Source organism: Suncus etruscus, chromosome 11, assembly GCF_024139225.1.
Source record: "Suncus etruscus isolate mSunEtr1 chromosome 11, mSunEtr1.pri.cur, whole genome shotgun sequence".
Lineage (NCBI taxonomy): Eukaryota > Metazoa > Chordata > Mammalia > Eulipotyphla > Soricidae > Suncus > Suncus etruscus.
The window spans coordinates 107564406-107589347 of record NC_064858.1 but is presented as its reverse complement, the minus strand read 5'-3'; the positions used below and the strand labels follow the sequence as shown (position 1 = coordinate 107589347).

At 41.3% G+C, this 24942-nt stretch overlaps 1 protein-coding gene across 1 annotated transcript in view; it reads right to left on the bottom strand.

The window, feature by feature from the left end:
* Window positions 1–24942, bottom strand: part of CACNA1C (calcium voltage-gated channel subunit alpha1 C) — a 657609-nt gene that overhangs the window by 134174 nt on the left and 498493 nt on the right. Inside the window, exons 7-9 of the mRNA XM_049783035.1 lie at window positions 21608–21804; window positions 10648–10751; window positions 3004–3176 (exon numbers count right to left, since the gene is read on the bottom strand). Coding sequence (XP_049638992.1) covers window positions 3004–3176; window positions 10648–10751; window positions 21608–21804 — 474 coding nt within the window. The remainder of the gene's footprint in view (window positions 1–3003; window positions 3177–10647; window positions 10752–21607; window positions 21805–24942) is intronic.

Sequence of the window (24942 nt, the reverse complement as noted above, 5' to 3'; positions counted from 1 at the left end):
ATACTATTTTTACTCACACCTCAGTGGTCATTGTAGCCTTTTTCAGGCAAACAAATAGGGGACACCCTGTCAGCATGCTCATTTACTTAGGAATTATCTATCACTTTGTCACCTTTCTCTCACTATGTTCCATACAGTACAGTTCAAAGATTCTGCTCAGGGTAAAGGCAGAAGTCATCAGAGTCACTGATTAAGAAAAAGCAATACCTTTTTCTTCAAACATTCAGTTTGTGAACTAAAAAGAACTGACACAAATACTATACCATAATCTTTCATCTACTTTTTCACAGGTTATGATACTACTTTAATTGAAGCACACATTTAATCTAAATGACATTTCTCTTCTAGTTTATGTTGCCCAGGGGAAACTATGAAGTTCTGAAGATAAGAATATATAGATCCTGAGCCAAAGATGTGCCTTTTCCACAAATCTAATAGTCTCTACTTCCTTCATAATCTGTTCACATCAACTGCATATTTGATTGGACTTCCCCCAACAGATACAGTGCTTTGAATTCTTTTCCTGGCTCCATTCCTAATCTCACATTGATTTCATTTCACATATTTATTTTGCTGTCTAGCTATTGCTATTTGGGGTACTCATTACCTTGCCCCATCCCTCTACAACTGTTCTACTACCACTTCTACAACCAGAGGAGGAAGGCTCCAAATCTATCCTGCTAGGACAAGGCTGCTGCAGAAGATAAACAAACCCAACAGGATCCCCCAGCCATTAAACAAGAGTATTAGGTGAAAGGAATAATGGTCTCCAGATGCTGATTTCATCCATATTTGGGCTGGTGAAAATCTTGGCAGGGAATGTGTCCTTCAGGGTAGGAAGTTCATCATGCTCTTCCCAACACTGAGCCAAAAATGTTTGTCAATGAGCCCCGTGTATGAATTTTGCCCCAACAGCAAAGAAGACCCCATGCTGGGAATTCTGTGGGATTTATTCATTTAATAGACAAGCCAGGAAAGCAACACACTTCTCTTTGTAAGCTCTTGCTTTAGGCAAAGAGCATATTCACTAAGCAGCTTTGAAGGTGAAAAGTGGCTGCTAAACAAATAGTGGATAAAGCATGTTTTTAATAACATGCTAAGAAACATGAACATTGCTACTGAGAGAGAACTAGTGGTTCCATCCCAGCTTATAGAGCCAAGATGTTCTTTGTTGTATTTACAGGTCAGCTTCTCTGTGGTTCACAGACCAACTTCTGGATTTACTGCACTGTTCAGTGACACCACCCACCCACCCCATGTTCCATCAACAATATAATTGAAACTGCCAGGTCGTTCCCAGAAAGACTCTCCGTGGCATCATTGCCCATCGCTGCTCATTACCCAATCCGTCAAAGGCTTCATATTCCAACTTGCAAAACTACTTAGTGGAATATGAAGATCTCCTTCAGTTATTAAATTATGCTATTACCAGTCCCTTGCTTTTTTGTGTGTTTTAATTTTATATTTTCATCTTGTAAAGAGTTAGCAAAAAGGGAGTCATTGATGGATGTTTTAAATCTGTCTTTGAAAGGAGGGGCAGAGATTCTGTTCTGTTGTCATCATGTACTGTTTTGTTCCTGTCTTCCCCTACCTGCTCCTTCCAGATCCCCACTTAGAATTCAGATACTAATAATAACACTCAAGAATCAAGGGGAGGATGTGAACCCTTTGTACATTTAATTAATGTCTCTTCAACAATGCCAAAAAATGAGACTCACTCTATTTACATATACATGTTAACATGCATCTCTACATACATGCATCCCCACAAAAACTTTAAGACACTAACATAATTTTTACTGTGGGCTGTTCTCTCTGTTCTATGACCTTTATGGCTTTCTAAGGACAGATCACTCAAGCAATGGTAGGCACCTCACTCACTTTCCTTGGATAAGTCTCCCAGAGACTTCCTGACCTACCCACTTAAGAAACATTTCTGTGGGGTTTTTTGCCTTCAGATGTCTAATTCCATGCAGAAAACTTCTTTTGGCCGGCCTCTTTATCTGTTCAATTCCTTTACTACCCTAAATGCTCAGGCTTCGAAATACAGGTATATAGTTTTAAGAGAAGTAAGAGAACAGTAATGTGTCTACTCAAACAAGCAAAATGAAAGGAAAAGAATTAGCACAAAATAAATGAGAAAAGAGCACAGGGGGAGCCACAGATACTAAGGTCAGATGAGATAAAGAGGAATACGAGCAAACAATGGTCCTCAGTGTCCCTTGCAGTGCACTCACCTGGGAGAGTTCTTCAAAGCCCAGAGTTTCTGACTCAGTAGTTTGAGGCAGACCTCAACATGTCTAACAACTTCCAAGGAGGTCCATGTTCTACTGGCCCAGGGACCATACAGAGAAGCAGAGTCTACTCTTATGGCAGCTGCAATCCCCATGACTCATCATCTTTCGTTTATCTATGCGTCAACAGCATCTCTTTCCTTATCTCGGCAATAGCCTGTTCAAGAGTCCCAGGTGGAGACTTACATGTGCAGAAGAATTGAGCTCTGCCCACGTTCTCTAACCTGATGGTTTATTGTTAAATTCTCACGGGCCTTCTTAGTCTTTCTACTTTGCATTTAGCCAGATCTTATGAGAAAGCTCAGTGGTGCTTGGAAATCAAGTGGTGCTTGGGGGCCAGGCTGTGAGAAACCTGTCTCCCAGATAGCTCCTTTGTGTCAATCATTCCATTTGAGTAGGTCTGGTACAGGAAGCCCGAATGTATGCCCCAGCCTGGCCAAGATGAAGAATATCCTATTTAAAAATAAGATATGCAGCTGAGCAAGTGCTCAAGTATCTTTAGAAAACAAAGATGCTAGCGGGGTTTTTGAAGTGTTGTCTAGGTAGGAACCACTATTTCACCACATTCGTGCTTACTTTCTATACTTTCAATGACGCCTGACAGACTACTGCCATACCAAGAAGAGCAGATCGGAAAGGCTTTGTTCCATCACATAGTCATCTCCTCCCTCTCCCAGAGCCCCACGCAAGACAGAAAGTGGCTGCTCACTGTTTCGGGGCTTCTCCTCATCCATGCCTTCATCTTCATTCTCGGGGTCAATGTCTTCTGCCTGAGTGATCCAGTCCAGATAGCCTTTGAGATCCTCTTCCAGCTGCTGCTTCTCTCGAAGCTTCTGGAAATCTCCCCGAGCCTTGGCCTTCTCTCTCTCTTTGGAAAACTCTCTGGTGAGAGAGCAAAGGGGTGGGGAAAGGGAGCGCAGAAGTGGTACGAACAGGATGCAAAGGAGAGATGGAGATAAAAGGAAACCACAGTATTAATTGGTTTGCACCAAAACCTCCACCCCTGCACCCCTACTTATCACAGAGAGTTGTGTCCAGTCACCCCTGGTTTAAGTTTTACTTTCACATAGCTAAAAAGTGACTAAAGGGAACATTCTTGAAACAGGTGATGAGAGCATCATAGAATGGATAAAATCTATTTCCCTTTTTCTCTGGATCATGAGCACAGACTTTGCCTTTCAGTGGCATGACAGTGACCTGGGAACGCCTCCCAAATAGTGATCAAAAAGCACCCATATGTGGGATGGAACATGCACTGTCATTTCCTCCAGTATTGGGTAGAAGCTGAAAAATCTCCCAAGATCTCTGGTGTCTAGAGGTCTCTGGATGAGCAAGGTGCTGGCGTACACATACCAGTTGTGTACAGTCCTTCCCAATAGCTTCAACAACGTCTCATTGGTATCTTGAAATAGGCCTTGGTGGGTTTATTTATGTCATGAAAACGCAAATATTATAAATCTGGGCTTTCCCCTCTCAGAGAGCCAAACTTCAATATTTATCACCGCACCACTTGATTTAAGACCCAGGAGGTGTAATCACCTAAATCTCTCGTCTTATTACTAGAGTTCGTTCTGCCCCTCTTAGCATGCCTGGAAGGATTTCTGATGGAGAGAAAGTTCTTTCCCACATGGAGATATAAATGAGGATTCCAAACACAAGAAAATGTCCTGGGGCCTGCCTGCCCTTTTGGTTAAAAAAGAAATCTAATCAGAATGGAAAAATACATAAAATCAAAATGACATAAAAGTTAAATGATGCATTCAGTTTAAAGTAATAATGAGCGGAATTGGAATTGGATTGGGATTTGCTGGAAGAGCCTATTGAACAATTTCTGACTATTTCTTTCCTATTTTATATGATATTCTCTGTATTTTCTCTCTGACTTCCCATCTACTTTCTGATCATAGAAGAAAGCAATCATCAGAAAGGCAGGGTCTCAACCCTCAAAAATGGAGTCTAGGCCTTTCTTTCCAAAGGGACATTGGAGTATTTCTGTCTTTAATATGTAGTCTACAGATATGAGAACCTTGGTTGTGAGGGTGTAGATTGGTGGTGGAAGTAGTGTGTGTATGTATGTGTGTATGTGTGTGTGTGTGTGTCTGTGTGTCTGTGTGTCTCTGTGAGACAAACTGGAAATCTTGATATACCTATAATTGGTTTAATTCTTAAAGACTTCTTCTCACCTGTAAAGACCTATTTCAGGGAAGAAATCTGCAGAAACCATTTTGAAAGGATTTCTTATGCAACCAAACACTTCACAGGAAAGGCACCCTGGAGGTAAGGACATGCCAGCAAACCATAGGGAGACTAAAGTGCACTTTATGAATCCTCTTAGTCATTTAAAGATGGCTAGATACACCTCATATCTAATATATACATTTTACTTATGCCTTTTAGGAGAGCACACATTTCAGCACTTGGCTTTCTCTGGGAAAGTGGGGTCGGAGCTAGGGAACTTTAAATTGGGAGAGATGGGGGCTCTCAAGTTAACGAGTTCTCTTCAATTGCTGCCTTAATGATGCTCTGGCTTAGATGGAATTTTCTTCTTAAATTTGACTGAATCCAAATCTAATTGGATTGAACTTGCACTTTCTCAGGATTCCTGCCAACTGGCGGGCACCTCCATTTCCTTCCCAGGGAGTTTGATGGCTGAGAGAAGGGCTGGATTGACAGTCCACAATAAAGATCAGAGTTTTGCCTTACTCTGCTCTTCCTCTTACCCCCCCCCCCCCATGCTTTTACTGCTGGAAAAGGGCATGGACAGGTTCTCTGTCAGGCCTCTGTGGAAACAGTCACTTCATAAAACACTTCCCTCTCCCCAAAATAATTCACATGTTCAGGGGCCCTGTCTTGACCATCTTTCTGCTCATACATATTTTCATCCCTCACTCTTTTCTGTGGACTGGGTTGGGGATTGTAAAATGACTGAAACTCAGTCAGGATTCATCTGAAATTCTTGGGGGTTATTTTGCAGAGGGTTCCAGTCCAAGTTACAAAACAGCTACCCTTCTCCTCCTTCTGGAGCTGGAAGAACAGGACTAGGATAAAATTTGAACAATAGCCATTGACCCAGTCTTGGATTAAAGCATCTTCCTGGTGGAAAGAAAGCCATCCATTCATACCCCCACTACATCAAGGGGTCCAACTTAAATGCCCAGGGGGAGGAAAGGAAAATAAGAGGTGCCTTCTCTTTGACAGTGGATCAGATCTATAGCCCTGCTGGGTCCCTGTGGCACCCAGGGAATGCAGGGCACCAACAGGCTTATGACTGTATGAAAGGTGAGTGAGATTTCCCTTTCTAGACCTCACACAGTAAAGGATTTTTCTGGATGTCAGTGCCTGACTCTTTTTATTGCCTTACCTGGATGCAAGCCATGTGTCTGCTCCAGGGACTGAGCTAATGAAGACATGAAGCACTAGCCTGACAGGCAGTGCTGGGCCAGGGGACTGGAGCCCACTTCACAATCAGTCACAGCCTTGGGATTTGTCATGAGGCAGGAACACATCTCTCGCCAGCAATGGTCAGTGTGAAAAATAAGGGCGGGAGTGGAGAGCCAACGGGACTCAGGACTTTAAAGCATGCACAGAGAGAGGTGCCTGTGGAAAATCCAATCACTACAGCTGCCCAGTTCTCAGCCCTCTGATAATCAAAACAGTCAATCCTCATTATTCACAGATTTCATATCTGCAAAATTGTCTACTTGCTAAAATTTACTTGTCACCCTCAAATCAATACTCCGGAGCTTTTGCAGGCATTTGCAGCTTGGTGCAAAGCTGGTTCACGTTTTCAACTGAGGTCAACCAAGGTGACAGCTTGCCTTGTTTCTGTGATCAGACCTACAGCAAGTATCCTGTCTATCTGTCTATGGTTTGTTTGGTGCTTTACAATTCTTCCTCTCTTTTTTCTTTTTTGTTAATTGTTTTGTTTGAAATGGATTCCAAGCACAGTGCTAAAGTGCTATCCAGCGTCTCTCAGTGCATAGCAACAGAAATTTGTTTCAAGATATAGTACATATGCCATATACCATGAGGTACAGCGAAGGTGGCTTAATGTTTGATGGTGTTGAATAAATAATAGATATTAAGTAAGATGTCTTTCAACAGAAAGACACCTAACATAACTGGGCAATGATAAAAAATGTGAAATTTGAGGCTAGTAGGAATTTAATCCTGTGTTACCCCTAAGAGAAGTGGTTTAGAATTTGGTGTCTTTGGTGGCTTCAGAAACCATCGCTAAAACCAGTTATATTGAGAATTGAATCTACAATCACCCTTCAGTCCTTTTTCACATGGTAGCTGTGTCTGGTCTTGCTCTTATTTCCCTCTGGATTTGGACATTGTGTCCTATTGTGGGGGCCACAGTCCAGTTCACTGTCTGGTTGTAAGCTGCCTACCCAACAGACTCCCAGCTTTTGGAGTAAGAAAGACATGCTCATTTCCCAGTAGGGAAATTCTGAAATATAACCTGTCTAAGAGGCCTCAGGTTGCTTGTCACCTGAAGATACACATGCCAAAGCCTTCTGTTTTCTATCACTTAAAAAAAATCAGGGTCAGAGTGATAGCACAGCAGGTAAGGCTTTTACCTTGCACTTGGCCGACCCTACTTTGATCTCTGGCAGCCCATATGGTCCCCTGAGCCTTCCAGGACTAATTTCTGAGTGCAGATCGAAGAGTAATCTCTGAGTGCCACCAGAAATGGCCCAAAATACAAAAACAAAACAACAATCCCAACTAACCAACCAAAAAAAAAAAATAAGCCTGATTCCAGGACCTGGAAACTTTCATTGGATCGCAGACCCAAGTACAATATCAAGAATCACATTGTTGGGGCCAGAGCAGTGGCGCTAGAGGTAAAGCATCTGTCTGCCTTGCAAGTGCTAGCCTAGGATGGATCGCAGTTCGATCCCCCGGCATCCCATATGGTCCCCCCAAGCCAGGAGAGTTTTCTGAGCACATAGCCAAGAGTAACTCCCGAGTGTCAACAGGTGTGGCCCGAAAACAAAACAAAACAAAAAGAAAAAGAATCGCATTGTCTCTGCTTTAATTCTAACAGGGTAGAGACTGAGGTTTCTAGAGGGGAAAGCAAATTTAACCACATTCTTATCTGTGTTCATATCAGTCTACGGCTTGTGAGGATCAACAGATGATGAGTATGAATGCACTTTGAGCAAATGGACATGTAAGGTTTTCTGGATGAATGTTCCAGGTAAAGTGTGCTTAACCCTCAATGACCAAAAATCTCTGAACTTCCACCATTGAAATAGAAGCTTTATAGCATATCATCTTATCATTGAGGGGCAGACCACTTTAAGCACAGTTTAACCTTTTCTTTTTTTTTTTTTTTTTTTTTTTTTTTGGTTTTTTGGGCCACACCCAGTAACGCTCAGGGGTTACTCCTGGCTATGTGCTCAGAAGTTGCTCCTGGCTTGGGGGACCATATGGGACACCGGGGGATCGAACCGCGGTCCGTCCAAGGTTAGCGCAGGCAAGGCAGGCACCTTACCTTTAGCGCCACCGCCCGGCCCAGTTTAACCTTTTCTAAGTGACTGGAGGACATAATATATGAGGAAGTTACTGAGCTTGGCTGTGAAATAATTCTACCTTTCATTGATGAATGTGTGGTTTTATGCCCCCCAATTCCAGAATATTCCAAGACTGCAGTGCTAGTGTGTGGAGACTGCTCACTCATGAACTGGGAAGACAGTCAAAGCTGTCTCACTATATCTGGCTAATATGTTGTAGCCATTCAAGTGGGATGGGATCCTTTCTTCCCACTAGCTGTTTCTAGTCACCTAAAGGTAAATCACTGCTGGCTATTACACTTATTACTCATAGGACTGTCTATTTCTCCCTTCCTACTTCTTGCCTGTAACTTCAGAACATGGGACTAACCAGATAGATGGATTTGGGGACAACATAACCTGGAGTAGAGGCTATGGATTCAAATTGCTTAGGTATAATCCTGGGTTTTACATGTTTTACCTACTAGAATTCTATTAGAATTGAGGTAGTCCCCTCAGGAGCTCACATTTTCTTCTCTGTAAAATGAAGTTATGAATAGTTCAGATTCCAGAGGCCAGTGGAATTGCCTCAAAATTTTTCTTAATTAATGGGGAAATAAAATGGAATCTTACTCAATATTGGCTCAATATTGGGGCTTGAGTTTCTAAGTTCAAACTGAAGCACCATGTATCCTACTAGAAAGTGAGGGGAAGCCAGACTGTAATGGATTTGGGTCCAGGTTCTGACATTAACCAACAAAATGACATTATAAAAATCATATAAAATCTCGGAGCTCACTGCATCACCTTAAAAGGGGAGAAGTAGATCTAATGTTTGATAGTTCTCTTTGATCATTTCAGAGCACTCAGAGCACAATGATCACTATCGTGATAGCTCCATAGTCATCCATCATCATACATACGATATGTGAGGCAGTTTCTTAAATAATATATAAAATGGCAGTGCAACACCTGGGAGTTGGTGTAATCTTCATTTTCTCATATGCGTAGCTCACATACCAAGAAGGTATCCACAACTATGTATCCAGAAAGGGCATAACTGGACTTGTATTTCGAGTAAGAGTGACAAGGTGAATGCTTTTCAATGACTTTCCTGGAGATTTACAAGTAGACATGGGAGCATTTTCTTGTATTGGAACATAAATAAGAAAGCCCTCCAGGCAGCTAGCTAATCATGGATTATAGTATCCTTATTTATCAGCTTTAGCCCCCATGGAGGGCACTTTTCTCAGGGAAAGTCCTGAGAGACGTTTCCTTAGCAAAAAGTATGGTGTTGGCAAGGTCGTTCACAGGTCACATATCACAAGAAAGGATAAGAATGAAAGCCAAATCTTTCCTTCACCCAGATCTCAAGGCTAACTCCCATGTTCCTGCATTGTTTTAGGCAGGAGGTTGAGAGTAACTGTTCATAGGCTGAATAAAAATAAAGAGAAAACTCTCTCCTTATGTATGACATTCTCCCAGCCTTTATGTCCCTAGAGATCTAGGAAAGCATACTCAAAGCAGCAGAGTTGTTTCAAACAGACCTGGAGATATTGTTCCCTTCCCCACAGAGCAAAGGCAGCAGAGGAAATCACCCATGAGCTGTCACCAGGAGCATTTAGGTGTTAGGCCTTGGCATGGCTGGCATGGACTCTGGAAGAATAGGGGCTCAGGGTATCCAGTGAGGCTCGCTGGTGGAATAGTGGCCTCCCCAATACTACTAGAGGCTCCAACCTGCTCTCTGTCTACCTCTAGTCAGCTTCATCTGAGAAAAGGCATAAAGTCAGCAGACTTGATACTTGTCATCAACCATAAGTCTTGAAAAGCAAAATAAATTACATCTCTGCTATTCAATAAATAATGTATGGCTTTAAGCAGCACACACACCCATTCAATTCAGAAAAGTGAATCACAGAGGTAGACTGCGCAGCCTATAAATCAGAACTAAGTGGAACAGATCTATTTATCTTCTGAATCAAACTCTTATTCTGGGGCTGCTCCACACCCAATGAAGGGAAATCTAAAATCCTTGCTGCTAGCCTGTTACCAACCGTGACTGGCTCCAGTGAACAGGCAAGGCTGCTGTGTTTGTTTAAAGCATACAAGGATTCTCCAGATTGTGCTGCTGACCTTCCCTTTCAACAGTCTCGTCACGCTGCTTCACAGGTCAAAGGAAAAGCATCCTGACCACTTGGCTAAACCTGACATGAGACAGGTAGGACAAAGTGTCTCCTGGTCCCAGACCCATCGATTGGACTGTTGACCCTTTGCTCAGCCAGGCCAATGGCAGTCACTTCAAGGCTCCAGAGGTGACCCCTTATCCCAGGTTCATCAGAGTCAGAAAAAAGAAGAAAGCCAGGAATAGCACAAAGAGTAAATAAAATAAATGGAAAAACCAAGACCTTTTTCCTTGGTCCTGCTTACCCGCTAAGAACACCGAGAACCAAGTTAAGTACAAAAAATGACCCTATGATGATTAGTGTAACAAAATAGATCCAGGGCCAGTCCCTTCCTACGGCATCATTGACCTGGAAGAACGGAATGATAGTTAGTGAGGCACACTCAGCAGCTGAGCATGGCCAAGCACCCATCGCCAACTCCCAGGCACTGACGCAACAGTGCTGGGACCCAGAGACCCTCCAGGGGCACGTCGGAGGCCAAACAGCCTGTCCATCAATGGTTAGAATTTGGGTTTAAATGAACACCCTTTTTGGTTTTTGGTTTGGTTGGTTGGTCGTATTCCTGAGTCTGTTAGGATCTCGCCCCTGAGGATCCTGGTGATGGAGACAGTGGAACCTGGGCCCTTGCTCAGCTGCATTGTAAAAAGTACTTAGAAATGGTCGGCTTACCCGCTCAATACACCGAGAACCAGATTTAGAACGAAAAAGGATCCAAAGATGACCAGACTGACAAAATACACCCAGGGTAACTCATAGCCCATAGCGTCCTGCATCTGGAAAGATGAAGGAAAGTTAGGAAAGAGCGAAAGCAGACTTGGGTTATAGCAAGGAGAAAGGTATGAACAGCAGCTGGAGAAGACAAGGGATGGAGCTGGGTTTTGATTATATAGATGAGGGTCCATTGGTGCCTCCTGAATCATTGATTTTTCAGTGTATTTTCTCCTAACCAGGGTCTGAATTTAAGAGAACTTTGCTATATGAGGAATTTTATATGACTAGCCATTGTTTCATTTTTTTAGAAAAGAAAAAGCTCCTTAATGTTTAATATTTACTAAACAAGTGGGTTGCCTCAGCATAGTATGATTTCAGCTATGCAATGTCTAAATATCCATTGCATCATTCCCTGTATCCCTGCCTCCAGGTACCATAATCTTGGCATGTAAAGCTAGTGATCTTACTGATAGATCAGTGATGTACTATCTTACTGACAGATCAGAAGATCTCCAAACTTCTGAGGAAGTATAGGGAGGTAAATCTTTCCTAAAGACTTTTTATCTTAACGTTAAGCTGACTTCAGAGTTTAGGACAAGATTGCAGTGATATCTAAGTTCTACAATCCACAGGCTGAAAAGATAGTGGGTTGGATTTATATTCAGAGAACCATTCCTCTGTTGCAACCACGGCATAGAGAGAAGCCATCTGTAACCTGGAGACTGGCATCTGTACCCAATGGAGTAAGAAGTGCCTCCATTAAAGAATACAACTATGCAGTTGTTGAAGGCAGTGCCTTGGACATAGTAGGCATTCAGCACATGGTTCCATGCTAGAGCTGGAGTCCGTAATGGGCTTGGAGAGCTTCTGCATCTTCCTATCCATATGTTCAGTGACTTCATGATGGTGTCTTGGAATTGGCAGTGGTGGATGACATAGACAAATAATAGAGACCATTCCAACAGCCCTGCCCTGAACCCCTCAGAAATTGTTCAGCTTTTTCCAGCACTCTCAATTCGACATACAAGTTACCAAACATCAGCATTTTTGTTCAAGAAATTTAGTCTGAATTAGCTTCTCAAATCTCTTTCCTTGGATGTTTTCAAACAGGGTTTTGTTTTATCTCCCTACAAATTTTAACTTTGTCTTTGTAAAATAAATGTACATAACCCCAATTCCCAAGTACACAAAACTACCAAATGCTCTCCCTGGGTGGTTCTTAAAATGTGGCCTGCAGACCTGCTGAAAGGACGGCATTTGTTTAGAAATGCATATCCTTGGAGCCACCCTGAAACTCTGGGGGTGAACAAAAGAGTCCATGCTTTGAACAAGTCTTACAAGCGAACCTGATGCAAATTAAGACTTGAGAATCATGAATGTCCAGCTTTCTCTATGGAGTTCCAGCCAAGGAACAAGACCTGTGACTTAATCTACCTTTCTCTTGATTAACAGAACAGTTCTCAAAGCACAATCCAAGGATCGATGGCATGAGAACCACCCAGGAAATGGTTCACTGATCCAGGAAACTTTCACTGATCAGAGGCCCCGAGTGCGGCTTAAACCCTCAGGTGATTCTGAAACACTTCGAACAATTTCTAATTACTGACATATGCTGAAATGAGTTATAGGTGTGACATGAAGTAGCAGTTGCCCTCTTCAGCCCCCAGTTTCACTGGCTCTGAGAAACCTTTCTGTGTCTGCTGGACTAATATTAGTGTTTTTGAGGATTGCTATGTATTAAAGTGAGAGAGAAATCCTGAGAGACCAGCCTGACATGTTTAAAGATCCGAGGTGAGAGAGAGAGTTTGAAAGAAAAAAAAAAACAGCTGATCAGGTGCTTTCCTTGCATGTAGCTGACACAGGTTCAATCCTTGGCATCCCAAATGGTTTCCTGAACACTGCTAGGAGTGAAGACTAAGTGCAGAGCCAGAAGTAATCCCTGAGCAAATCTCTGTATGGCCCCAAAACCAAAAAATGAAAAATAATAATATTGGGTTACATCCAGCATATTTGTTCCAAATCCATTCAGATTTATCCACAGTGACCATACCTTGGTTGGAAAAAGCTACCAAGTGCAGCTTGGATGCAGAGTCACAAAAGTGGTGTCAAGGGCTTGAGATTATTATGGAAAGCATGTCTATGAGGACAATAAGGGCTTGCAACACTTTTTCATGTCTCCATTAAATTCCATCGACCTACCATCTGGAGTATGTCCTACCTTATCTTTTCATAGAACTTACCACTGTCTAACAGTTTGAATTATTTTTTAATGCAATATTCTAACCTTTACTACTAAATGGTACAAGAAGGCAGGTATTTTGTTTGCTTTGTTTACTGGCATACCCTTGTACCAAGAACCACACCCTGCATGTGGCAGATACCCAGTCAAATGTTGAGTAAATGAATTAACTTGACATGGTAGGTATGGAATTTGCTACCGGAGAAGACAGAGAAGAGGCAGCTCAATGCATGTGGCAAATACAAGTGTGGAGAGAGGGTTGTAGTAGCACAAAACATGTGGCATGGGAAACTGGAGTCAGAGCCAGAGCCAGAGTAAACTGACTTCACCTGAGGTTACCTTAGGCAAAAGGAGTTGTAAGCAACATGGAAAGCCAGGGGCCCTGTGATCCTGGGATGGAAACGGGTTTCCCTAGGAACTTGGCGATTGTTAAAAATAGAGCTGACAGCTGTAAAGCCATCCTGGCTCTGGATGGAGGATTTTCCCAGTGGCTGAGTACTAAAATAGCCAGCAAAAATAGCAGCTGTTAGGAAACGCAGGGCAGAAAGGTCTGTACGTCAGACCTGCCCCCTCAGAGGGAGCCTGGGAGTCTTCTCTAAACCAGGATGCCAAGGAAACCATGTCAGCAGGGGCAAGTTCAAGATGTCTTCACTATCAAGAGAAACAACTAACCCAGCACAAGGAGAGGCAAGATTGACAAAAATACACTGGGGGACAAGAAGGGCATGAGAGCCTCAGACCTTGAGACCATGAGAGCCTCAGATCATCAGTAAAGATGCTAACCAGGGTCTCCATGTCACCTTTGATTGCAGGGCACATTGACAAAAACTGCTCTTATTATTTATTTATTTTTGCCTCACCTGGCTGTTATCAGGGTTTACTCCTGGTTCTGCACTCAAGAATCAATCCTGGTGACTCCAAGGGCCATATGGAATGCCAATGGTTGGCCATGTGCAAGGCAAATGCCTATACACTGTACTCTCAGAAAACTTTTATTATTGTTAACTTAGGTCAGTTAGAGTCTATGTTTGTTCAAGTAGTACGTATGAAGTGTCTACCACTACATACAAGACATTGTGTGTCAGGGGCCTAAGAGATAGTATGTTGGTAGTGCAACTGCCTTGTATTCAGCTGACACAGATTCAAACCCTGGCATCCTATATGGTCCCCTGAGCACTACCAGAAATTATTTCTGAGTACAGAGCAATAAGTAAGCTCTGAGCACTGTTGGGTATGCCCCCCAAAAAGTAAAGCTTTATTAATAAAAAAAATGTTTCAATCAAATACATTGTGTCTGTGCATGGTAAAATCAGTGACATTGTATATAGCCCAATAATGGGGAATTTTCATCTGATTAGCTTCTGGGGAAATCTGTATCCTGGTCATCTGAGGCTTTTAGTGCTCTCGTTTTTCCTTTTGCGTAGCCAGCTCAACCCATAAAACTTAGGAAGTTCTTTCTTCATTAAATTACTGCTTCTTTACTTTTCTAGGAGGGAGGTTAGATCAGGTTCTCCTGAGGAAAAGCCATTCTCATGAGAGAAGAGAACCAGACCCCCAACTCTCTATGTGCCTCCACAAGGTGTGACCAACTTGCCTGCTTCGTAAGCCCCAGTCAAGCACTTTCCTGGGTGTCTCGAGGAAAGCATGGCAGCCAAAGTATCTATTCTAAGAGAGTCCCTAGCTCCTGCCTGGACACAGGCCTCCTTATCTTCTTTAGGAGAGCCAGGGGCCAGTTCCAGGGGGTCATGTTCCAGGGGCCATGGCATGTTTACTCAGATCATACAAGTTCTAAGGGCCATGGTATGTCCATTCTGATCACTTTCACAGAGGTGCCTCAGCCCAGCAAATGGGAATTAGAAAGGGGGGGGCTGTTAGACACTAATCCACTTGCTCGACATGAAATCTCTACTGCTGCCTCCTCAGACACCCTCACTATGTTATTTTTATTTTACAGAAAATCCAGTCCCTTCCAGTCACACATTTCTGATGAGTCAACAAAACCATGAGAACTTGAGAGTCCTTTGAACCTTTGTTTAGTCTAGATGACCTCTTGCCATTGACAAGGAAAGTTACTGACAAGGTCTTTACAAACCTCAAAGGGGTGAAACTATAGACCTCATGACCTACAGATCTCCTATAGATACCCTCGTGGCAACCTCAGGACTATACATGTCCCATAGATAGTCACTTGATAACTTCATGGCCCTTGATACCCTACAGATACCCTAATGGTAATGTCAGGATCTTTCATATATCATAGACACCATTCCCTGACTTGTCTGCCTCTGGCCTGAAAGGAAAGAACCCCTTTGTTTCCTTTCTTATTTCTTTTTATTCTAGGCCACCTACTTTTGGGGGCAGCCTGGGCAGAGAGCAAAGAATCCTGAGCACTCTGAAGTAGGGCAATGCCTGGGGAGATGAGATTGATGTCTTAAATCATTGGGAAAGGAATCACTAAAAAAAGAAAGAATAAATAAAGAAATATTTTTAAAATATGACCCAGATGCTTCACACCCTTATGTAGAGGTGAAAAGTGGTCAATCCTCTTAAACCACTAAATCTAGATAATTCAACAGCCTACAACCAAGGGAGTTTTGTGGGATTCTCATGGAAGGCCCATCAGGTACCCCAATGTTTATCATCTATAGCTGTCAGTGTCTCCAGGTCCAAAAACCAGGAGTGGCCCCAACACTTGCAGCTGTCACAGTTAAAATTGGTCCCATAATCTGTGGATAAAAGAAAGAAAAAATTGAAGGAAACTATAGTAGATTTTTATGACCTCAGCATTTAATTCCTTGAGGAAAACCCTTGCTCAATCCATCAAATACCATCAAATATACCACTTATTTCCCCCAAGAAAGTAAAACTAGAAAAAATAACATGACACTTTCACTGGCCCTTCTCCCTCCTTGAAGACTTTCACAAATTTGTAAGTTCTCAAGTGGAGGTGCTTTACTCTCTAAGGTCCCAAGCTGGCATGTTTAGATAACTAAACAGTGTCCACAAATGGTGAGGGGTCATCATGTGCCATTAAAGGCAGGGGGTCAAACCCCCAAAGTCACAGTGCTTTATATATAGAGTAGCCTTCAAGGACAGGATTTGTTGCTGACATGGACAAGGAGATGGCTACAAAAATCTGAGGTTACTCCTAACTATTGCTCACCTTTTCTGCTGGTATATCGTATATTTCCAGGGGTTCAGTGAGTATATACTAAGGTAGAAAACAGCCTTTCTCCCAACTTGTTGTCATCCTTGCCCCTGTTAATGTGGTGTAGGCTAACTTGAAGTTCCTAAGTGCCTGGGTGAAGGTCTGGCTTGTGGGAGTCTGGAATGGAGGAAAGATGCCAGCAAGTTCCTAGCACCAAGGCAAATCCACGAAATGAATTCTTGCTGACTGGGCAGATCCCTCAGTTCAGATGCAAGTAACTAGCCAGACATCCTGGAAGAGGTCAGGGCTGTGGAAATTGGAATAGTAGCTCAGGGATAAACACATATGCAGGATAGAGCTGGATCATGGCCAGAAGAAGCCACGTGTTATTTGTCTGTTTTGGGCAGTACTAAAGATTGAATCCAGTCTCACATATGTAAGAAATGCAAGGGAAGAGTTCTTTCACTGAGACATATCCCTGGGAACGTTTTTTTTTTTTTATCTGAGGGCTGAGGCTAATGCCCATCATAAAAGGCCTAAGCATGAAAACATTTTGGACAACTTGATGACTTAATTTTAGGGTAACCAAACATTTCTAGGGTCTTTTGAGAGAACCTAAAGCATATTTCTTGCTTATTTTCTTCTAAAAGTTAAGTTTTCTCTATCAAGGCAAAGGAAACTTCTCTTCTGCCTCATACCTGCCATATATGGGAACTAAGTACCCCCCTGAAAAAATTCCATTCTCTCTTCTTGTACAGCGCCTCCTTCATATTTTATTGTATAAGCATCATACCCATAGATGTTGGGATGAAGTGGGACCATTCCAAGTGAGGCTTGTTCTTGAAATTTGGGAGCGCTAGGGCCATGCCTGTTGGTACCAGGGACTAAAACCAGGACTTCACATATGTTATATATGAACTCTATCTAATACTGGAGTTACTATTACCTTGGTCCCAACAAGGTCTCTGCTGCAAATAGCATGGGAAGACTGTGGGTAAGTTCCTAACAGAGAAAAAGTTAAAATTAAGAACTAAAGTGCCTCAAGGTGGACCTAAACGTCTTTCTTTTGATACTGGTAAATAACATATATGAAGTTTCCAGATCACTTAAAGCTTGTTTCAATGAAATCCCATCCACCATTTCTGCTTTCTTGATGCACACAAATATTCATTTTCCATAATATGTAATAAAAGAGGTGCCTTTGAAGACCAGAGAGAATGAGGAAAAAAGAGCAAAATATCTGTATTGAGTCTGCTTGGATGCAAAAGATCTTTACACTGAATAACAGGTATTCTAATACTACCACAATGATAGTATGTGACTATGGGCATGGGCAAATAGGACTATTGCCTAGGACATGTAACTGCAATGCCAAGACCAAGTGTAGAGCTAAAATTGATTGATAAAGGACTTAAATATTGAACTTTTGTTCCCAAAGTCTCTTGTTGAACAAAACTAAGTGAGACACTACCAAAGACACTAGTTGTTATTGAAATACTGTTCCTATGTGTAATTTCTTATGAAGAGATTCTAATTTTATTTTAAAGTTCAATTTCTGATCTTTTTAATCAGTAGAAGAGCTGATCAAGGAAAAACCAAATGGGGGAAAATCAATGGGTGGTGTCAGGAAGGAGAGTTGCTGTGTTGGTGAGAGAGTGGAAAGGAATTGAGTCCATAAAAACAGAGCAGAACACTTACTGGACTACAATGCATGCAATGTTCTCAAGGCAAGAAAACAGAAAGCAGACCTTTGATAAAGGATTAGGTAGGTACCTAGATTCCTACAGAGCAGGAAGTGTGTATTCCTGCAAACTCCTGCTCTAACTGATGCCCTTGTTATCCAAAATTCATATGTGACCTTTTCAAGCTATTCAAAACTAAGTTTTAATGACCATTATATTCTTGAATCCACAAGTATGAGCTAACTTAATAGTAGAGCACAGAGACAGTGCTGAATAGATAGTTGACCGATGTTTGAGTAACCTAGTTATATTGTGTAAGAAGGAAAGCTCAGTGTTAAAGGACATCATTCTATAGCTATGTTTGAAAATTCCACAAGTAACCTAGATTCAGTAGTGTCTTAAGAAGGTTTATGCCTAAACTATATAAGATAAGTAATCTTGCAATTTATTAATAAGGCTAGAATGCATGGTTTAAAAAAACCAAACCTATAAACCTAAAAGAAGCAATAGAAATGAATGGTAATGTTGATCACATTGGATTCTTCCTACTTAGATGCACTCGTCTAAGAAGGCTAAATTTTTAAATTTGAATTCAATAAATTTTTTCATTTACTTTCTATTTTCAAAAGGACACAGATTATGAGAGTAGATAGCAAGGCTCTGAGTAAAGGCCTTTCTCAAGAAACCATAATCAAAACCTGAGTTCCTAGCCCCTTTGCTCTGTAGGCTGTATACTTTATAACAAGTATAATAAATGCTTAAGAGAAATTGTTTAACTGGGACCTCAACTAAATCTATAGCCAATGTTTTTCATAGATGAGGCAATTTATTCAAGCATTACTTGACCAAGTTTGATTTAACTCTTCAGAGAAGCTCACTAAACTTTATTCAAAGTAGATGGCTAGTGTTGACCACTGGCTACATCAATAATCTCACTGTTGCTGATCACCCCTCACTCTATCTTGTGTCTTAAGCACCTTAATTATTTTATTTTCCATAAGAAACAACTAATAAGCTGTTGGTGGATCAGAGTGAACACAGCTTTTGGAGTTTCCATTTATTGCTTGAAAGTAATGGTTGCTCCTTCTCATGTCTACATTCTTCTGACTGGAACCTTGCTTCCCCCAATCCTCACAGATTCCTTTCTTAGACTGGATGTAATAAAGTGGTATCAAGCAGCACCTTCAGGCATAATAATTAATATTTCTAGTTTACAAACTCCATCCTGGGCAATAAAATCACATGGGAAGCTTTTCCCAAATGTAGGTACTAGGGGGCAGAGGAAGGGGGGGGGGAATCTGGGTATCTAAATTTAGAAAACTTCCTGTGTCCTGCTAATGAACATTGAGCTTCTTTCAGTCTCTTGGTCTTAAGATACAGGCTGAATAGCAAAGGGGAGGAATAAGGAAGAAGGAGAAAGGAAGAGAGAGAGGAAGGAAGGAACGGGCATAGAAAGGTCAAAGCCGTTAAAGAAATCATCTAAAAGCAGGAGCTTTGGGCTGGGAGGAGTTCCATCCTAAATACCCAAGTTAGAGCTCAGTTTTCATTGTAGGACTATGTGCTCACATACATGTTGAGAGTAGTTTTGCATGTGAATGCACATGTACATACAACATGGTGATTTCAAAAAGACGCTGGGAAAATCAAGGAGAAGCATGTCCAATGAGCTTGGGATTGTTGCTTCACCTCTGACACTTTTTCCATTCCCAGTCTGAGCTCTATCACACACACCCCAGGAGAGAAAGCACAACACAGCTGCTGCAAATTGGTGGTTGCAGTTGCATGCTTCTTCTTCTTCCCCACTTTTGCTGTCATTATGACACTATTTCTTTGGGCCACATCTGGCTGGTGGAGTATCAATGACTTATGGTGGAGGAGAGAGGGTGGAGGAGATGATGAACGAAGATCACAAAAATACATTAGGGCCATCAACAAAGTAAATTATACCTATTCCTGCAACCTTACACCCACCCACCCGCTGCCACCCTACCCTCAATTTGATGCCATGAAGGCGTTACCATAGCAACTTAAGGCATGGGTTTGAAGCTCATGTGATGAGGCCCCAAAGCACAGCTCCATACAATCATATGTTCTATGATCTATAGGCTGAGGCTATCTATTTACAGAAGAATGTTTCTGTTCTTGGTTAGTCATAGAGATCCATCCAATCATTTAGCACCAGTTGGGGTCCTTAGGAATTTTTTCTGTTCCACTAAATTAAAAACACTTGCATATTACATCCAACAATTTTTCTTTATGTTATAGATTACCTAATGCCCATTTATTATGGAGCAGAGATTTGAGAAGCATTTTCTAATGTTTCATTTGGAGTGAGGAGAGAGGAGTGATTTGTCTTATTTGGTGAGTATCAAAACATAGACCCCAGCAAGTGCTCTAGCTGGGATGCTACTGTGCAGTTTAAAATTCAGTCTAGTTTCCTAGACTGACCTTTCCATCTGAACTACTGCTTATTTATGTTTAAATCCTCAAGACCTAGGAACATCGCTAGCATGCAAGTCATGCTCAATAAATGTTTAGTGGGTCCAAGGTACTCAGACAAGTTTCAAGTAGTTCTTTGCAGAGAGGAACACATTTCCTAGCAACACAGGGTTTTTTCACATCGATTCTAACATTAAAACCTAGGAAAAGAGGGTTTTTAAATCAATAGGACATGGTGCTTATATGAAAAAAGAGAGAGAGAGAAGATACACTACCCTGTATCACATCTTTGTGCTGTTACAAAATTCTTTCTGATTCAGAAAAAAAGTCAACACCTCTCTTGGCATTGGTTCGTTTTATCTGGCAGCCCTACTCCGTGAGTGCTGTTCTCTGCCTCTCACTCCTTGCCTTCCTACAGAGACACTGTTCCCTAAGCAGACTCTTAAATGTTATCAGGATGGCCAAATAGATTTGACTATTTGCAAAACTTTGGGCGAGAAGGCATTTTGAAGACTGGCAAGAGGCATTATTTTTACCCAAATGCTGGAGAACCTGGCAAGTAATTTCCCACGCTGAAGAAGGATATTCTACAAAGAATACCATTTGCTGGAGTTTTTACAGATAATAAGCTCAACTCTGCCAGAATGGAGAAAGCTCAAATATAGAGTGAGGATTTCCCTTTGGGAGCGGCTGTATAAAATTCTGGCTCTTCAAGAGTTGGAAGTTGGTAAAGTAACATTGGCTGCTGGAAAAATCAATGAGGCATCTTTACAGAAAAAGACAGATTTTGCTGTTGATTTGTTGACAGCAACCAACCAGAAAGTGACGTTTCTTGATATGCATCACATAATCAGATGGGTGTTTTGTAGCTGTGAAAGTAGTTCGGTACAATATCTAATATAATACATAAAGTATAATATTAAAAAAATTATGTAATAGTATGCCATCATTGAAAAACAATTCAATAAAAATGTTAGAATTTCTATTTGATATCTTCTCTATATGTAAGTTCAAACTTGACTTATCTCTTTAGCTTTCAAAAATTAATAATTATGCCCCCTATGTCACCTTTTTGGTGACAGAGGCAGGAAAAGGATTAGAGGCCTCTAATGAGAAGAGGTGTTGAATATACGCCTTATTTCAGAGTTTACCAACTCATTCACAGAGAAACACAGCATGCCAGCATTTTCCATTATGGTAGGACAAAATAACATTTCTCTTTGGCTGGTGGTTATTCATTAGAGTGAAGAGTTCAGGCTTTGTTTCTCAGGAAGGACCTGGACAAAATCAAAAATACTCATCAACCCTTCTGAGATGTGTGTCTGACCTCTAAATCATGGGAAATAGAGATGCTAAGAAGGCCCTGCAGCCATCTGGGTTCGCTGCCTGGTCCAATTTCTGGTTACATACCCAGTAGAGCACATCGGTCCATCCCTCCATGGTGATGCACTGGAATACCGTTAACATGGCAAAGGCAAAATTGTCAAAGTTGGTGATTCCGTGCTTGGGCCCGTCCCACCCGGGCTTACACACAGTGCCATTCTGGCACTGCCGCCCGTGGCCTGACTCCAGAGCACAAGGAGAGGGATCGTCTTCGGCTGGAACATCTCAGAGAGCCAAGGGCAAACATAGAGGCAGAGAGGAGGGAGAGAGGTGGACAGAAAAGAGAGAGAAATTAAGAGATTAGATTCAAAGGACAAAGTAGTCAGGCTAGGCAAAACAACCATCACAACAATAATGTAAAGCCAACATTCATTATTCCCCCCATTTAATAAGAGTTAAACAATTAAGGGACTAGACATACATTGTATCCTGTCATCAATTTAGAAATTGAGTAATTTCAAACTATTGTTGTGGACCCTCTCTTTGTTTTTTGGTTTTGGGGTGCTCGTTGTTTTGGTGATGTTCAGGATTTACTCCTTGTTCTGCACTAAAGTGGGTTGCTCGGTGAGCAAGATGCACAAGTGTTTTTTTTTTTTCTGCTGTATTATCTCTCTGACCCCACAAAACTCTTTCTTAAGCTCAGTAATTGGTTTCAACTTTAGTCGGGCTATCGACAACTCTATGGTAACATTAAAATGATGACAAATGATCAATAAAAATTGAAGTATGAAGCATATGACAAGCATCCACCTTTTCCTTACTGATAGTAAAGACTATAAAGATATTTCCATCAAAGCACCAAAGTTGAGAGTGAGGGCCCAATGAAATCTCATTTCCATAAGCAGTGAACATATTCCATTCAAGAACACTTTCTGCCCATCTATGGGTCCACCACTTATCACCTGATACATTACCAGAGATCCAAGTGACTCTTTGGTAGAAGCCTGATCTAGAAAAAGGATCAAAAGTAATCTCACTATAGGGAGAAAGTATTAGCAATAATCTTGATGGCACTTTCTAAACAGATACTGGAATATTTTAAGCATGGTAGGTGGACTTTCACAGCTCTTTGCCGTCTAGTAGTAACAGCTATCAGAAGGGAAGAGTGGTTTCTGACCTCTAATTGAGACCGAGAGGTAGTGTTACACAGGGACAGAGTTTGGGGGGGTTATTTATTTATTTTCTTATTTATTAATTCATTTTTATTGGAGACAGTATGACCTAACTGGCACAGTGCTCATGACAAATATTAAGAATACTGTGGCTCATTCAAATGTTAGGAGTAGCTACTAGAACATTGATGTGTTAAGAAGTAGTTTAGAGTTTTGGTGGAGAGATCACTTATAAATTGAAATAAAACTTAGTTGAACTAAGAATTTTCACTGTAATAAAATATAAAGAAAGTCTTGGCTCCAGCTGTGAAAGGTAGAATTTAAGAAAAAAGTTTATAAAAAGCAGGACATTGTCTCTTGGTTATAGAAAGCATCAGTAATAAAAAGAATAGATCTTTGTTCTAAAAAGTAATTGCTTCCAACAAGAATTAAAATATGTCCTCAGAGGAAGAATTTGCTTGTAGTTCTTCAACTCAGAATGTTTTCTTCTTTGGTAGGTACCAGAAGAGCATCAGTCTCCAGTATCTTCAAATTTAGGGGTATTAGTTGCTTGCCTGACTCATTTTATAGCTTCAAATCTGAACTATTCAATCCCAATAGGAACATAGGAAGAAAAATATCATTAATCTTTACCTTAGAGATAGTTTTTAGGATTATTAAATTGAGTGGTACATTTGAAAATATATCTTGGCTTTGCTTCTTGTTGCCTTTTTCTTTCTTTTCTCTCTCTTTAGCAGCTTTATTAAAAATACAATTTACATGCCTTATAATTCATCATCATAAAATTATAGTCACTTAATTTTAGTAAATTTGAATAGCTGTCCCACAATCTATTTAAAAACAATTCCATCACCCTCCCAAGTTCCAGTGTGATTGATTGTTTGCAATCTATCTCTGCTCCTCTTCCCATCCCTTAGCAACTTGATCTACCTGCTTTCTATCTCCACGGTGTTGACTTGCGAGAAATTTCCTATAAATGGAATCATGAAGTTTGTGGTTTTCTGTGCCCATGTTCTTTCATGTTGGGTAAAGATTTTGACATTCATTCATGAGGCTGAAAATATCAGTCTGGTCTGTTCTCTGTTCTTGAGCAGTATAATTTAACATAGGCCAGTGGAAGATTATTAAGATGGTTTCCAGGTCTGGGTTACTGTGAATTATGTCTCTTGCTTACGTATTCTTGGCCTTCAGGTGGTGTGTGAATCTCTATCCAGTGACCCAACATAAAATTCTATCGCTGGTTCCTGTACTGTTGTAGAAAATGATAGTATCCCTATAATTTTCCTACTCCAGGGAGAGTTTCCAGGAGGGATCCAGCCAAATAGATCACCACTAGTCTGTTATTTTTTTGTGATTTAAGAAATTAACAATATATGGAAACTTTCATGTGAATTTAAAAAATGGGAGGCAAGAAAATGTGAAGGAAAAGGCTGGCGAGAGTACAGGGAGCATGACACATGCCTTACATACATGCTCACAACATAGTCCCCCGAACATTGCCAGGTGGGACCTGGATATGCCACAAAAACACAACCAGAGTGGTCCTTGAGAACCATAAGCAACAATGGGGTGACCAAGCTAATTTCCAATACTGCAGGGTCTGTGCAGCACTGTATCTTCAGAACTTTTCATTGAAATATCAGCCTGGATTTTCAGGATGTGAAAATCACCAGGGGTCTGATTGGCCTTCCCCACAGAGAAGGGGAAGAGATGAGAGGGTGGGAAGAAATGGAAGACATTGTGGGCAGGAAATGTGCACTCGTGAAGAGTGTTGTACATTGTATGCCTGAAACTCATTCATGAACAACTTTGTGACTGTGTATCCCCTGGTGATTCAATTAAAGAATTTATTTAAAAAATAATTGGAAAAAAATAAGAACATTGCCAAGGGTTCCCCAGAAGGGAGGCCACCCAAATAAAATAAATTCAGAAAAATAAAAAGTGAATATATAAAATCTGTTGAATCCATAGAAAGGTGAATAAAAGAACCTTCAACATTGAGTTGAGAGATTAGAAAAACAAGCAGGGGGGCGGAGAGATAGCATGAAGGTAAAGCATTTGCCTTGCATGCAGATAGATGGTGGTTCGAATCCCTACATCCTATTTGGTCCTCTGAGCTTTCCAGGAGCAATTTCTGAGCGTAGAGCCAGGAGTAGTCCCTGGGCGCTGCTGGGTGTGACCAAATACAAACAAAAGAAAAAGAAAAAAAAGAAGGAAAAGAGCCTGTGAATTCAATTGGCTTCTCCTGTG